The sequence below is a fragment of the Bemisia tabaci genome, chromosome 1 (assembly GCF_918797505.1).
Source record: "Bemisia tabaci chromosome 1, PGI_BMITA_v3".
In the NCBI taxonomy this organism is placed as follows: Eukaryota; Metazoa; Arthropoda; class Insecta; order Hemiptera; family Aleyrodidae; genus Bemisia; species Bemisia tabaci.
Window position 1 is genome coordinate 56150836 of NC_092793.1, and position 14753 is coordinate 56165588.

General features: G+C 37.6%; 2 protein-coding genes across 2 annotated transcripts in view; one reads left to right on the top strand and one right to left on the bottom strand.

Moving 5' to 3' along the window:
- Positions 1 to 4116: 4116 nt before the first annotated feature.
- On the bottom strand, positions 4117 to 12899 carry LOC109043177 (uncharacterized). The gene is made up of 5 exons (XM_019060290.2): positions 12648 to 12899; positions 10391 to 10576; positions 9285 to 9479; positions 7846 to 8455; positions 4117 to 6989 (listed from the first exon to the last, which is right to left on the bottom strand). The coding sequence occupies exons 2-5, from the start codon at positions 10574 to 10576 to the stop codon at positions 6679 to 6681; spliced, it is 1302 nt and encodes a 433-aa protein (XP_018915835.2). The 5' UTR covers positions 12648 to 12899; the 3' UTR covers positions 4117 to 6678.
- A 407-nt stretch (positions 12900 to 13306) lies between these two features.
- Positions 13307 to 14753, top strand: part of LOC109043126 (cytochrome P450 4C1) — a 55288-nt gene continuing 53841 nt past the window's right edge. The window contains exon 1 of the mRNA XM_072303849.1: positions 13307 to 13435. The gene's annotated coding sequence lies outside the window, so the exon portion shown is untranslated. The remainder of the gene's footprint in view (positions 13436 to 14753) is intronic.

The window sequence follows — 14753 nt, forward strand, 5'->3', positions numbered from 1 at the left end:
TCACTAAATTTCACGAGGCTGTAACATTTCATATTTTCAGGGGCTATGGTATGCCACCCACATTCAAACACACAAAAATAGAAGAAAGTCATAATTTATATATTTTGCGGAACATGAAGAGGAACCGGTATTTTCTTATATATTCTGTACCTTCGTTTATTTTTAATCCTCGTAGAAAAACTACCCATTTGTAAATACAATTCTAGCTGAAGCGCACTTCAGCTATGCATTCACCACTGCAAAAATTTCAGAGGAAATCGACAAGCCCAGCGTGCATGAAGGCTATTTCAATGGACCACTAGACAAGGTACGAACTTCAGAATTTTTATACATGTTTCGTGACTAAAATTTCACGTAGAACACGATACGCACAGCAAAAATTACCGCAATTAACTCCTTACGAAGATATTTAATGATTCTTGATACGTGAATTCAAACCACCCGCTCATGAAAACTCAATGCTCTACGTGATTCGCATCGCGCGCTAAACGCTTATCATGACAGTCTCTGCGATATAAAAATCTGGCAACCTCAGTTTTGACGCTTTGGCTCAGCTATAGCAAATTGCTTTTAGTTTGAACAACACATGGTGGGAAATGAACATAGCTCGATTGAGAAGCTTGTTAAAACCGTTGTAGTGCACGATTTGACTCACGTAGAGCTTTGGGTTTCTTGTGAGCGGGCAGTTCAAATTCCTCGTAACCAATGTGAAATATAAACGTTAATATCTTCGTTAGGAGTTGGTTTCAGTAATTTTCGTTGTGTGAATGGTGTTCAACGTGAAATTCCGGCTAAGAAACATGTATCAGATTGCTTAAATTCGTAAATTGTCTAGTGGTCCATTGCAATCTTCCGTCGCGTTTCTTAGGCGCAATGATACAACTATTTTAACTCTCCGGAATGCGTGAGGTATCATGCCGCATTTGAAGGCGTTTTCATATCAGCCAAGTTCCGATACCCGGATTATCGTTTTGCATAGTTCATATTATTTTGTTTCCATTTCTAACCACTGGTTTAATTATCATCCTCCTATAAAAACCACCCATTTGCTAAATACAATTCCAGCTAAAGCGCACTTAAGCGCGCATTCATGACTGCAAAAATGTTAACGGAAATCGAAAAGGCCAGCGTGCATCAGTGTTCCCGGGTGCTCCGTGTGCGAGATCCGTACGCCCTACCGCTCTCCGAGCTGCTATTGGCTGAGCGTCATTCTGTGACGTCACGCGTACGGATATTTTAAGATAGGGAAGCGTTTTTCCCATAAGGTTTTTGTCCGTACGCGGTCTAGGTCGGTATAGGGAATGTCCGCGCGGCACGGATAAATCCGTACGCCTGGCATCACTGGCGTGCATGAAGGCTATTTCAATTGCAATCTTCCGTCGCATTTCTAAGGCGCAACGATACAACTAGTTGAACTCTCCGGAATGCGTGGGGTTGTCACGCCGCATTTGAAGGCGTTTTCAAAATAGCTAAGTTCCGATACCCGGATTATCGTTTTGCATAGTACATATTCTTTTCTTGTATTCCGTGCCACTTGTTTATTTATAATCCTCGTAGAAAAACCACCCATTCGTGAATAAAATTCGAGCTGGAGCCCACTTCAGCTATGCATTCACCAATGCAAAAATTACAGCGGAAATATCGACACGCCCAGCGTGCATGGAGGCTATTTCCATTTAAATCTTCCGTCACATTCTTACGGCGCAATGATACAACTATTTAAACTCTCCGGAATGCGTAAGGTCTCACGCCGCATTTGAAGGCTTTTTCGAAACAGCCATGTTCCGTTATCGGAATAATCGTTTTGCATAGTTCATATTATTTTGTTTCCATTTCTAACCACTCGTTTAATTATAATCCTCCTATGAAAACGACCCATTTGCTAAATACAATTCTAGCTAAAGCGCACTTAAGCGCATTTATGACTGCAAAAATGTTAACGGACATAAAAAAGGCCAGCGTGCATGAAGGCTATTTCCATTGCAATCTTCCGTCGCATTTCTAAGGCGCAATGATACAACTATTTGAACTCTCCGGAATGCGTGAGGCATCACGCCGCATTTGAAGGCGTTTTCAAATCAGTCAAGTTTTGATAACCGGATTATCGTTTTGCATAGTTCATATTCTTTTGTTATATTCCGTGCCATTTGTTTATTTTTAATCCTCGTAGAAAAAACCACCCATTTGTAAATACAATTCTAGCTGGAGCCCACGTCTGCTATGCATTCACCACTGCAAAAATTTCAGAGGAAATCGACAAGTCCATCGTGCATGGAGGCTATCTCCATTTTAATCTTCCGTCACATTCTTACGGCGCAATGATACAACTATTTGAACTCTCCGGAATGCGTGAGGTATCACGCCGCATTTGAAGGCGTTTTCAAAACAGCCAAATTTCGATACCCGGATTATCGTTTTGCATAGTTCATATTCTTTTGTTATATTCCGTACCTTCGTTTATTTATAATCCTCGTAGAAAAACCACCCATTCGTGAAAACAATTCTAGCTGAAGCGCACTTCAGCCATGCATTCACCACTGCAAAAATGTCAAAGGAAATCGACAAGCCCAGCGTGCATGAAGGCAGGCCCGCCACAAGGGGGGGATACTGGGTCCCTGGTACCGGGGCCCAGGCCCCGGAGGGGGCCCGTGTTACCCGTGATAAACCACCACGAATTCACATGCAACCCTTGTTTCGTAAGAAAAAGTGAAAAATTTACCTTAAAAATTTCGCAAAAGGTGAATAGATTTTCAGAAACACGCTGGGGCACTGTAGAATTCTTCTTAAATTTTCAAAGAAGTATACTTCTTGGAGAATTTCTATCTATTTTCAAGATTTTCAGTACAGAGGGATATTTTTAGTAACTGCGTTTCATTTTCTTCCGTCGTCAGATGCTAAGAGTCTCCAGTCTGGGCATCCTCGACTTCAATGGCTCATGGCTCAACTCCCTTGCCATAGACAAACGAAGGGGGAATCCAGGGGGGCCTGGCCCTCTTAGAACTGAAAATAGTATCGTATGCCCCCCCCCCCAAAAAAAAAAAATAAAAAATAAAAATTTTCCAGATGTTTTGAATGCAACAATTTGCAAGTATTTTGTGCTGAAAGTGGAAAGAAAAAACATAATTATTTCGCAGAAATTGATGGAAAAATTCTTTATGGAAGCTTCAAAATGCATCCGATTAGTCGTATAAATTCTAAAATTTCTCGGGGGATGTCCCTCGAACCCCTCCCCTCCGTGCTTGGGGCCCGGACCTTAAAACTGGTACCAGGGCCCGAGATGGGATGTGGCGGGCCTGCTTATATTTGAATTTTCTTTTGTTTTTTCCCCTCGGAAAAAATAAATTTGTACGTTCAAAAGCCAAATTTTCAGAGAACAATCCTGGTGAATCGCCTGAATTTTGGAACTAAAGCGATGACTTTTCATCTTTCGACAAAATAAAATGCGACAGGAAGTTCGTAGCATCACAAGCCTAAATACACAGATATGATTTCTTAAGTGCAATGGCGAAACTAGATGGCCCTTAGATGCCCAAGACCTCATTTTCTTCCACAAACTCCCAAGTCGGGTCAAATTGACCGGTAACTAAATATTTGATCATGATAGTTTTTGAAGTATTATGTATATTATTTCTGTGTTTTTTCAGGGAATAAAAACCTTGCGCTTTTTGAATACAGAACCACACTACTGGCCTCCCGACCATATCTTGCAAAGCCATATCATGCCTTCGCTCAAATGCGAGTATACCATGTCAAACATGAGGAGGATACAGCCTGTCATAGTTATCGCTTGAGCTTAATACACCCAGGCGTACCTTCTAAAAAAAAAACTGATTTAAAACTGTTTATTTCTCTTAAAATATTACTGAGGCCAAACATGCTGTCTGATATGTGTGGAGAAAGCATGACTGAAGCCATCTGTCCAGTTGAAAGCAAGCTCTGAGACTGGCTGCTTCCACCAGTTTAAAAGTACCTATACTTTTTCAATTTTTGGGTGGCTGCAAGCTGCAAAAGTAAATGTTTATTAACTAACAACAATTACGAGAGAAAAGGCATATTTATTAAATAATATTCGTCCTCAACAACCAAAAAAAAAAGAAAAAGAAAAAAGAAGAACAATTAACAATTGACACTTTCATGTTCTGAAATGTGATATCACTTAGGTACTGCTTTGCTAATACAGAGGCTGAGGGTATTCATGAAAGAAAGCACAGCTGGGCAGCTGAGCATTTCTATCGAAGAGATAAATTAACTCATCAATCCAAATTGGTAACTTTACATTGACTCACCACAAAAAAATAAACATTTCAACAACTAATGTCAGTGAAAGTTGCTTAAAACTATTTGAGCAAATTTATCAACCTCAGCAATGGAGAGGCATAGTTCTGACTACATTTTTAATTTCAAACTTTACTAAATTAATGTATGATAATGCGTAAGTAAATTATTCAAATACATAGTTAGATGTTGTAATACTTCAATAGTTAATGTACTTACTTATTAATATGTATTATACCTAATTTTTAGGGGAAGGGGGATATTAACAGATCACTGCAATTTATCCAGAATAGACAAAAGAGCTTGGAGCCTATGAAAAGAACCAACAAAATTCCATTAGGGAGGGGGGGGGGGTGTAAACTTCACATAAAATGGAGGATGAGTGAGACTGATTGTGTGAGCTTTGAATGAAAGATAACACTGCCACGGCTCATTCCAAAAAATTGGGTCAATGCGTATAAAATGATCCTTGAAATTCAGGATTGATGTTCACATGTAAGTTGACAATTTTTGTAGTTACATAAAGGTTTAGGCAAGTATTTTTATTATTCAATGAAATATTTTTTTTTGTTGGAGTTTCCAGTTTACATAAAAGCAATTGTGGTATGGGTGTTTTACAATCATATCATTTTACTTGATCATTTATTTAAATCCTTTTTAAATTTTTGTTTCTCTTCATTCATGGTACAATAAAATTAACAGAAGAATAGTGACACTCTTGCTATTGATTTGGATTCTATTTTAAAAATAAATGAAAATAGCATTGTGATCAAAATGATAGATCGTATTCAATAATGTTTCGATGTATCGTTTGGTTCAAACCAATAGAGCATAACCACAAATAAAAATTTTAGGATTTAAGTTGAAAAAGCTGGAAAAGAGGAAATTTTTAAAAATTTCACTTTTCATTGCCATATTGTTCTTGTAAGAATCAAAAATCTTTAACACCCGAAAAACCCCTTTCCCACAGATTACCCAATTGACTTTTGAGGCTTCGCTTACAAATTGAACCGATCGATATCGATAGAATCTCATCTGTTTGAAGTATCAAATACGATCCATTAGAAATGACAAGTGTGACAAGGATCAAAATTGTGATACAGCTTTGAGGCAAAATATGTGAACGGTGGTTGAAAATTAAATAATTCTAAACATGTAGAAATTTGGAATTATTAATTTTCCTATTGGGTACTTGTTGGTTTCAATCTGGTGAAATGACCAATACTTAAAACTTGTAGGTCATCTCTAATTCGATTTAAATCTTGCAATCAATCACAGGAAAAAGACAGGCTCATACTTTTAAATGCTCTTAGAAGTATGTTTTCCCGGTTTCAATCTGAATTGAAAACTTCAGACATGATAACTTACAATTTAGTCAATGCAGCATAACTTGGTCAGAAAGCTCACTGAAATTTAAGCAGTCTCATCACTGCTAAAAAGAAATGAGATGATACCAAAGGCACTCTAGCCTTAAATTAGGAATGAAAAAACTGGACATACCTAAACGTAAAAATTAATGTCTAAATAAATACTGCACAACACAACAAAAAAAGAATGGGGAAAAAATAAATAAACTGAAAGATTAAAGAAAATATTAGACAAATGATACATTGGATGTATCAAATACATCATGTATCAGTTTGATTCAGGGTAACAAAATTGGAACAATGAAAGTTAATTTTTAATTTGACTCTTATGAAAGAAAAGAGAAAATAAATGAATGATAATAGAAATCAACAGAAAAAAGGACATAACAAAACGTAAAAAGTTAAGTAAGAGTAAGGATGACTAGATTTGGTTGTGCCCCACCATTTTGGAAACGGCAAGAATAATAGTATTGTGATTAATGTTAGAAATTTAATGCAACAATCAAACGTTAAAAAATTTTGGAAGAGTTCAAAATCACCAAGTTTTTCTTTAATTACGTGGAAAAACTTAAACTCAAATTAACTGGTAACTATCTATAAGGGGGAAAATGCTGTTTCAGCAAGAGACATACATTAAAACGGTACTGCGTGTCAACTTTTTACAAAAATTAACGAAAATTTGATTTCAGGTGAATGGTAAAGAAAACAGGCAGTTGAAATTGAAATTCGTTTCAATTGGAAATGGTGAAGTTTCAGAAATAAAAATTGGTAGCAAGATTCAAACAGAAGCCTAATACAAAGGCCTGATACAGGTTGGGATCTAACGATCAGTATTTAATACAATTTTTCCCATTTCCCGGGAAAATAATAACTATACGCCAGTATTATTATCTTACCACAAAATACTTGAGACCAATTGGTTACTTCAAAATTTTAAATGTTCTCACAAACTTGTAGTTTGAAAGATTCAAGGGGTAACAAATGCGTAAACCGGTTGGTAACATTAATGAAATATTTAAGATCAGTTGTCTCTAACTCAGGTAGATATAAAACTGTTGAGAGATATTTTTGTACTTGATGGTCCCCTAGAATACAATGGGATCATATTGGCAGCGTCATTCGGATGAACAGAGTGATTCAAAATTAGATGTCGACGAAGTTTTGATCTTGTGCTCAAGGCTTTGAAACACAGAGGACAAACGGTTTGCCCTTTGTGCTTCTTCATGTGTGATGACAAGGAATTAAAGTGCTTGTATGCATTGCCACAAATTTTACAAGTAAAACGATCTTCACAGCCAGTAGAAGTGTTCAATGAATCAGAGGTGCTTGCTTCAAAGTTGGACAGATCTGAAAAATAGGGGAAAATGCAAAGTCATCAATAAATAGTATTAATAATGGAACCTTGAGAATCCTTTGCATGCTTCTAATCCTGTGGATCGAGTGACAATTGATTTTCTTATATTTAATTCAGATAAGGAAGCATAGCGAATAATTTTTATTTTGTAAATGAACCAAAGTGAACGGAAACTCACTAGGTTACATAAAGTTAGAACCATGAGAAAAGGTCTGAAGTCTTATTCCACCACAGGTCTCAATGTTAGGAACACAATTCAATGACCGTTTTATGGTTTGAATATTTTCCTTGACTTTGAATTTTTGACAGGAGAGAGTTTTAAACCAGTTAAATTCAAGACTACTCCCAACTCATTTTTTTCTGAAGTAGGGTTTGGTGTGTTTCTGTTAGACTCTGTTCAAAAACTATCCAATCTTCCAACAGATAAACTTTTTTTCTTTTTTGTGACTTCGTGGCAAAACTGTGCTTGACTTCTTTTGATTTTACTTTTTTGTGCATGGTTCCTTATACCATGAATATGTCCAATTGCGAAACTGACAATGAGATATGATTGTTTGTAAAAATTGAATTATTTCATTGGTGCAACTCAGTCACATGATAGTTCTTTGACATAGTTGTTCAATAGTTTTAGATACACACTTAGCAGCCAGATTTTTGCTTTGTGTATAGCTTTAGTATTTTGAGGAAGATTCAATTTTGACTGTAATTTTTAGTAAAATAATTTTGTGCTTCTGGAGCCTTCTGAAAACTGCGCTTGATCTTTTCTACCAATTGGAAATCATCGCAAACTAAACAATCATTAGGATATCATCACTGAATCACAAATAATTCCTATAATTTTATAAATACCTTTAATTGGTGACTCAGAGGCATTTGAAAGAGTATCATCCACTTCATCTGTCAAATCTCCTTCTTCTTTCACTTGCATCAATTCCAATTCAAAATCATGGCGATTTGAGTTCTGATCGAAAGGAGGGTTCAAAAATTTTGGACTACACCTTGTAAATTCTGATGAAACCACTGTTGTTTTTCGATTGTCGATTCGATCTTTTGCTGGGTCTAATTTTCTTTTCAGTGTATTACTAAAAACTTCGACAGGGTCGTCTAAAAACTCATGTGGAACAACTCGAAATATTTCAATTGACTCTGATTTTATGAGATTACGCCCAACTTCTTCTCCAGGGCCGGAATCTTCACCACAACTGCTACTACTGTTCGGATTTATGTCAGATGAGTCGGCTTTTTGGGTTGGAATGTGACTCTGCTTGCTCGAGTTCTCAGACTCCAACAAATCACAAACAGTTTTAGAAAGTTTCCGTTTTTTTGGGGAGTGATTAAAATGGCTAGTGACAGGGGTGTGTGGTGCTAATGATTTTACATCAGGGGATGGATCAATTTCTTTACTTTTAGGAGCTTCTGATGGGCTGGTAAGAGTATCTGGAGAATAGACGGAGCTTCCCTGCAACAAAAATAACAAAATAGAAAAATTAGGAGGAAAGGGGTGGTTGGATGGAAAGGACCTCGCACACTTCCTACGAATATGTGTGTCCGGTTTGATTTCAAATTTTTTTGTTGCATTGAAATCGTCTATGGATGCTGGTCTAAAGTTGTCATTGCGCCAACTTTCTACGAGCCACTGTTTTTGTACAATCCACAATTAAAAGTTTTGATAATTTCAAGGATAGGCCAGCTGAAATCAAAACGCAGCGCATGTCTGTCTGGTAAGGACAATGACTAGGAATGGGAAAGAAACCGATTTGGACGTTGAAAAGTAAAGGCGCATGGAATCCGAGATAAGACTGTCGCTCAGATGCTGATTGGTTTTCTGTTTACAAGATTTACACACATCTGAAGCGAACGAAACCGCACTCAATGTGCTGAAATGAGTGATCTCTTTGACTGTTCATTGCAAAAACGGTGGCTCATAGAAAGTTGGCGGAATGATGACTTTTGGTCGGCATTTATAGACGGATTTAATGCAATAAAAACTTTGAAAATCGAACAGGGCACACATGCCCATAAGGAGTGTGCGAGGTCCTTTGTAATTGTCAGTCTCTCTCTTAGCGAGGCAAGTATACCAAATTTCATTAAAATTGGAGGGGCTCAAGAAAACTAATAAGTAAGTGGCATTAGAAGGCCCAAAATTAAATAAATAACATAAAGAGAAGAAACCAGGAAATCAAGGCTTTTCCTGGAGAATTATCTGTTTGCACATTATTTCCAAATGCCACTGATGGAATCAACACTTGATTGAAATTTTTGACAGGTGCCTCAGCAAAAATACTTACTTTAGTTGTATTATTCGGATTACGGTCACAATCAACAAGGCCTTTGACTTCTAGGAGCTCAGCAGTTGTCAGAAAAGACACGAGGTGACTGTCAGCAATTTCCACCTCACCATGATAGATAAATTTTAATATTGCTTCCAGATCTTCAAATTTAACATTCTGGATGATAACAATTGGGTGTTTACAGGGATTTTCCTGAAATAAATTAGGTGCATTGAAATAAGTGAACTACAGTAATGACATAATATAAAGCATGAAGTACTATACCTAATTTCATCTGAAAACACTAGAAAAGTAAAGTTGACGAAATTTCATGCGCAGTACTTAACTACTAAAATAATAAAAATTTAAATGGACCTGTCCAGCTCTTCTCGAAAAATGACATTTTTAAACCAATTATACATTCCCATGTGTACCACCTTATGCTCCTTGGACAATGCTTGTTTCCGTGGGGTTTCTTTGTAACGATCACTCGGAGAGGACTCAAAGTCCAAAAATATTGACTGCCGTATCTTTCAAATGGTTTTTATCATTACTTAAATTTTAATTTTCCGGTTGAAATACAGCTTAATGAAAGGTTTGAAACTTTGTAGAATGAGTGTGGGCAATCGGCCGCAATGTAATAACTGCTTGCATTTCATTGAAATTGGCATTAAATAATAGGTGCCAAATATATAAGCAGCAGTGGATGGTGAATGTATTTTCAAACAATAGAAATGTGAATTTTTTACGTCTCAAGTTGAAGATAGAATGACTTGTTGATGAACCTGTGAAACGTGTTTACAATTGTGAGAACTCAAGTATTCAAGTGCACAGTACCTACAATCATCAATACGATAATGAGTCAAAAAGAAAACAATGGAGAGGGTCAGCAGAGGAACCCCGAGCGAATTGTACGTAGTTACAAAAAGGTGAAGAAAATGTCAAAATTTTTCAATAATTGCCACAGTTAAAGTATAAAATTAGAAAGCTGCTGGGCAAACAATGAGATAAATTGTCTCGCTCTTGCTCGAACTCGATTTGATGCGGAAAAATAGGAAATTCAGTCTATAAAATTCAGAAAAAGAAAATGAGTTTGTAAAGCCCAAAGAGAAACAAAAAATTACCCTGAATAGATCCTTAAAGTACGGGCTGCATGCAGACAGTAACATCTTGTGAGCTCCAATCCGTTTGCCTTGGCAACTTAAGGTGACGTCAACCAGCTCATTGCCAGTTTTGAAGGAGTGGAATTCTTTAACTATGTGAGTGAGGTAGTTGTCCCATTTCAGAAGATACGCCTCATGTGAGCCCATCTGAAACATTAAAAGAGGATGGATTATAATGCATAGTGATGCAGCTAGCTTCATGAAAATTTGATATGGACAACAGGAGACACTGAGGTTTGTAATTATCTGTGAGCGCAAGCCTTGAAACCCCGTACATTTTTGCGATTTATTTATCAACACAAATTTGGAGCTTCTGCTGAAAATGTCAGACTTTTCTCAAAATTTTGATGAGATCTGGTCCCAACGCCACGCTGATGTCTCAATACCTTTCTACGCTATCTGTTAATGTCTTAATTGTTGCACTTCATAAAATATTGATGGAATGCATAAGAAGGCGTCATAAGTATTGCAATCTCTGCTTGGTGTCTGTACTAAGACCATGAGTTATTTGATAATTTAAAAATTGCAAACATGCAACAGACTTCAAGGCGAGTCGACGGTGTAAGGCGGCAATCAAATAACTCGTTTGAGGTGTCTGAAAATCTCCGCCTTGATGTCATTTTTTTAAAGGAGAACAAATTGACATCATTCCTTGAAGTTTTTGCAGAATTTTCTTCGCACAGAGAAGAAAATTCCCGGCGGTTTTGAAGAATTGCAGTTGAGTAGTTTCCTGTTTAAAACATAAAGCATGATAGGAAGTCTGCGATGTCGCAAACCGAGTTATGTGATTACCAACTTACACCGTCAAAATGTTACTTTTTCTTTAATAGTCTTAGTAGGAAATTGGAGGACTCAGCATCTACCATTATCCACATTGTCATTACCACGATAGGTGTCACTCGAGGGTAAGACCAGGCCTCGGATTAGATCTGCACACAGCCATTAGCAGGTTTTTACCTAAGTTCTGAGCGTGAATTATTTGCTGGAGAATATATGCATGGCTACAAAATGATTGGGCAGATATGCCATACCAGGAGAAAAATTAGGGGCTCCGATCCATGATTCATACAGCCTCAATATTGCAAATTCAAGCGATCTTTTAAGAATTTTCAAGCACTTTCTCATTTTTTCCTAAGCGTACAGTTTTCTCTGCGTAACAGAGAACTTTGCTTTATCCACAAAACGACACTTCTCTGTTGTTGGGAGGTTTGTTTCCAAGATGCCCAACGTTTTCTAGATGATTTTGTCATTGCAAGTACATTTCCTGCACTCTTCAAGCACCCTCCCCAAGAATCAAGTGCTTTCAAGGCCTTTGAAAATAATTTCAGAACCAAGCACTTTCCTAGGCCGCATGAACCATGTGAAGGCTCCCAGGAAGCATTTGTTATACACCTGCCGCGGCAGAACACTATCCTTCCTCAATCCTTCATAGATTTCATAATGTAATGTTTTAGAGCTTTTTCTTTTTTTCCTGCAGTCTTCAGCTAAAATTTCCCCTGGTGTTAGTGTGGATTTAGCATTATTCTAAAATCTTTTTCATCTAAACCTGAGTGTTTTGGCTAATTTTCAAAACAGGAATATTTCGAGTCACGATAACCTAGAATATTGAAGAGTAGTTGCTGGAAAATTTTTTATCAGCCAAGATTTTCAGGAAAAAGGCACAGAGAAAGTTTGATCTTGAATGACATCATGCTCATGAGTTTTAAAGATCGTCAAATTAATCAAAATACGAAGTTCGGATCATTCCAAGTCCTGTCATGTTCCGTATAATATCCTGGAGAGCACCTTTAACCCAAGATATTCCATGGAAATGTCCTTGAGTTGAGTGTTGCTTAAGAGGCTCAACAGTAACTAAATCTTACTCCTATTTTGAACGACAAGGCGTAAATTAGGCTACTCATATCAACCTACATCCAAAACTAATCGTAAGGGGACCTTGGAGCAATTCACAGTTTATGGAGTTGACTACTTCCTTGTTGAGCTTAGACGCTGGACTGTCCTCAACATCTGCAGATGAAAATTTACATGGTAAGATATCATAATTTTGTGGGCCAACTAAACGGAGCAACATGAGAGTCTGTTTCAAAATCGCAGACATCACTAATGAGAGAAAATTGAAGCAGGAAAATAAGATAGAACTAAAGCTTCTGAGTAAGTTGGCGGTGGGAGTTAACTACCTTTAACAGGTTACCAGTATAATCTACAAATTCATGCTTACCTTCTTATCAGGCCGATTCCTCAAATTAGGACAAAAAGGCTTCCACCACAATAACAAATGATAATTATCACTTTATTCACTAAGATAGAGGCTTGATGAAACTTAACACAATTACTAATAACATTGGAAACAACTATTTTTTGTGGTAGTTTAGTAGGCCAACTTTTTTTAACAATTCTTTTAAATATATTACAAGGTTTCACATTTGCTTCTTCTTCTTGAGACTTGTTTACCTTCGCCCGAGACTTGCCACGGTATTCGACGTTGTCATGTTGAGCAATTTTTTCAGATTTAAAAACTAAAGAGGCTCGGTTTTAATGAACTGTATCATAAAAAACCAAAAAGAAAGGAAATAACTTACTGATCATTTAAGGTTCTATAGCAGACAATACTTCATTTCAAGTTTCAAAAACCTGTGTTGACTCGTATTGAACTTTAAAACTTAGATATAGGCAACATCAAGATCCCATGCTCTTCGTGTGTTTTTAGAGAGCAGTGTTGCGCGATGCATTGATAATTATTCTTATTCTCACCAGCTGATTGGTGGACTCGTCTATGACGCAATAATTCTCCGCCACCACAAGCGTGCCACACTCATACCACAGTACTACTCACCACAGATTGACCTCAGTTTCAGTTTTTATTTCAGTCTTGACTCGTGAAATCTCACAGCCACAGCTTCAGACGCTAGAAGTAAGGGTGCTCGAGCTAGACGCCTTTTCACAACCTCTGGACTAAGCTCGCGACAAGCTTCGATAGACATTATCGAGAAAATTATTCTTTCCCCGGTAATATTCGTTTCTCTTTCAAGATTACAAACTATGAATCGGGTTTGTTAGGTGTAAATTAGACCCGAGAGGCCTTAGGAAAGATAACAAATTGGAGGACCAATTAGAGAGCGGCGCAGACATGGCATTACTCTTCCTGTAACATACTCTTGTTCGGCAATTCCCCAACGTCTTCGTTAGCGGACCCCCTAGAAAATTATAGCCTGGGTCACACGATCAAGCTCGGCAACCAGGCTGAAGGTCAGGGTCCTGATTGGTTACCACTTCGAGCTCTCCATGCCTTCACATTACTGCAGGCTCCAATCAATATGACAACACTGATTTTTGATTGGAGCGCGAAAACCTGGGACCCTGGACCTGCTACGCAATGACCTTGCCAACTTCACAAGTATATAGGCAGGACGCATGCAAAAATCGTGCGGTACAATGGCGTCTTTATGGGGGGGGGGGGGGGGCGGCTGCTTTTCATTTCGGAGGGCCTAAATCAACAGAAAAAATGGATCAAACTTGCCGAAAACTTGATTTTTATAAAACTTTGATTTAAATATTTTGTTCTTTAAGAGCATTAGTTACATTAGGCGTCATACAATTTTGCTGAGCAAAAAAGGTCATCCCCCCATGGTTTTGGGAAAAAGACGCCATGGTGCAGTATTGTTGTAGAAAAATAGCAATTTCATTGTGTACCAAAAATTACGATAGTAATGTCACACCTTCACAGATCCGTGTAAGGCCTGTTGCCTGACCGCCTTTTTCAAGGCGGTAATCAAAGGAGTAAAAATGTACGGTCTAACACACGCAGCGCTCAGAACTGTAGAAGTCAGTACATTCATGATTAACCACATTATGCAGCTAATGTTTCTCAAAAAAGGTGTTTCAAATTTTATTACCTTTTTTTAGTCTGCTCTGATGTAAATATTACTTATCGACGGTGTAAGTCCGCAACCATGTATAAATAAGGGATATAGTATAAGTATACGTAAGGGATATATCGCGCTTCACTATATCCCTTAGGGTGGAGCGATTTCGACTTTTTTAGGAATTCTTTTGGCGGGTAGTGAAAAAAAGTTGGGAAATGGGCTGAATTTACTGTAGAGAAAATTTCAGGCCGAAATTCCGATTTCTTGCTGGCGCGCCTAGGCCTAAAAGGCCTAAATTTTGAAATTGGACATTTGAGGCTTGATGTATATGGTTTCCCATCGAAATTAACGAGTTGCGGCCCTTTAGGGCGATAATTTCGTATGAAAGTGCGCGTTCAACTCTTTCCTTAGCATGAAAGAGCTAGTTTTTTCTTTGCATGAGAGAGTGCGTTGCGCAGTTT

Coding starts and splice junctions, on each gene's coding strand:
- LOC109043177 (XM_019060290.2), bottom strand. CDS start 10,576: ATGGGCTCACATGAGGCGTATCTTCTGAAATGGGACAACTACCTCACT. Junction 9,480..10,390: donor ACTTTAAGGATCTATTCAGG/GTAATTTTTTGT, acceptor AATTTATTTCAG/GAAAATCCCTGTAAACACCC. Junction 6,990..7,845: donor CTCTGAGTCACCAATTAAAG/GTATTTATAAAA, acceptor CCTATTTTTCAG/ATCTGTCCAACTTTGAAGCA.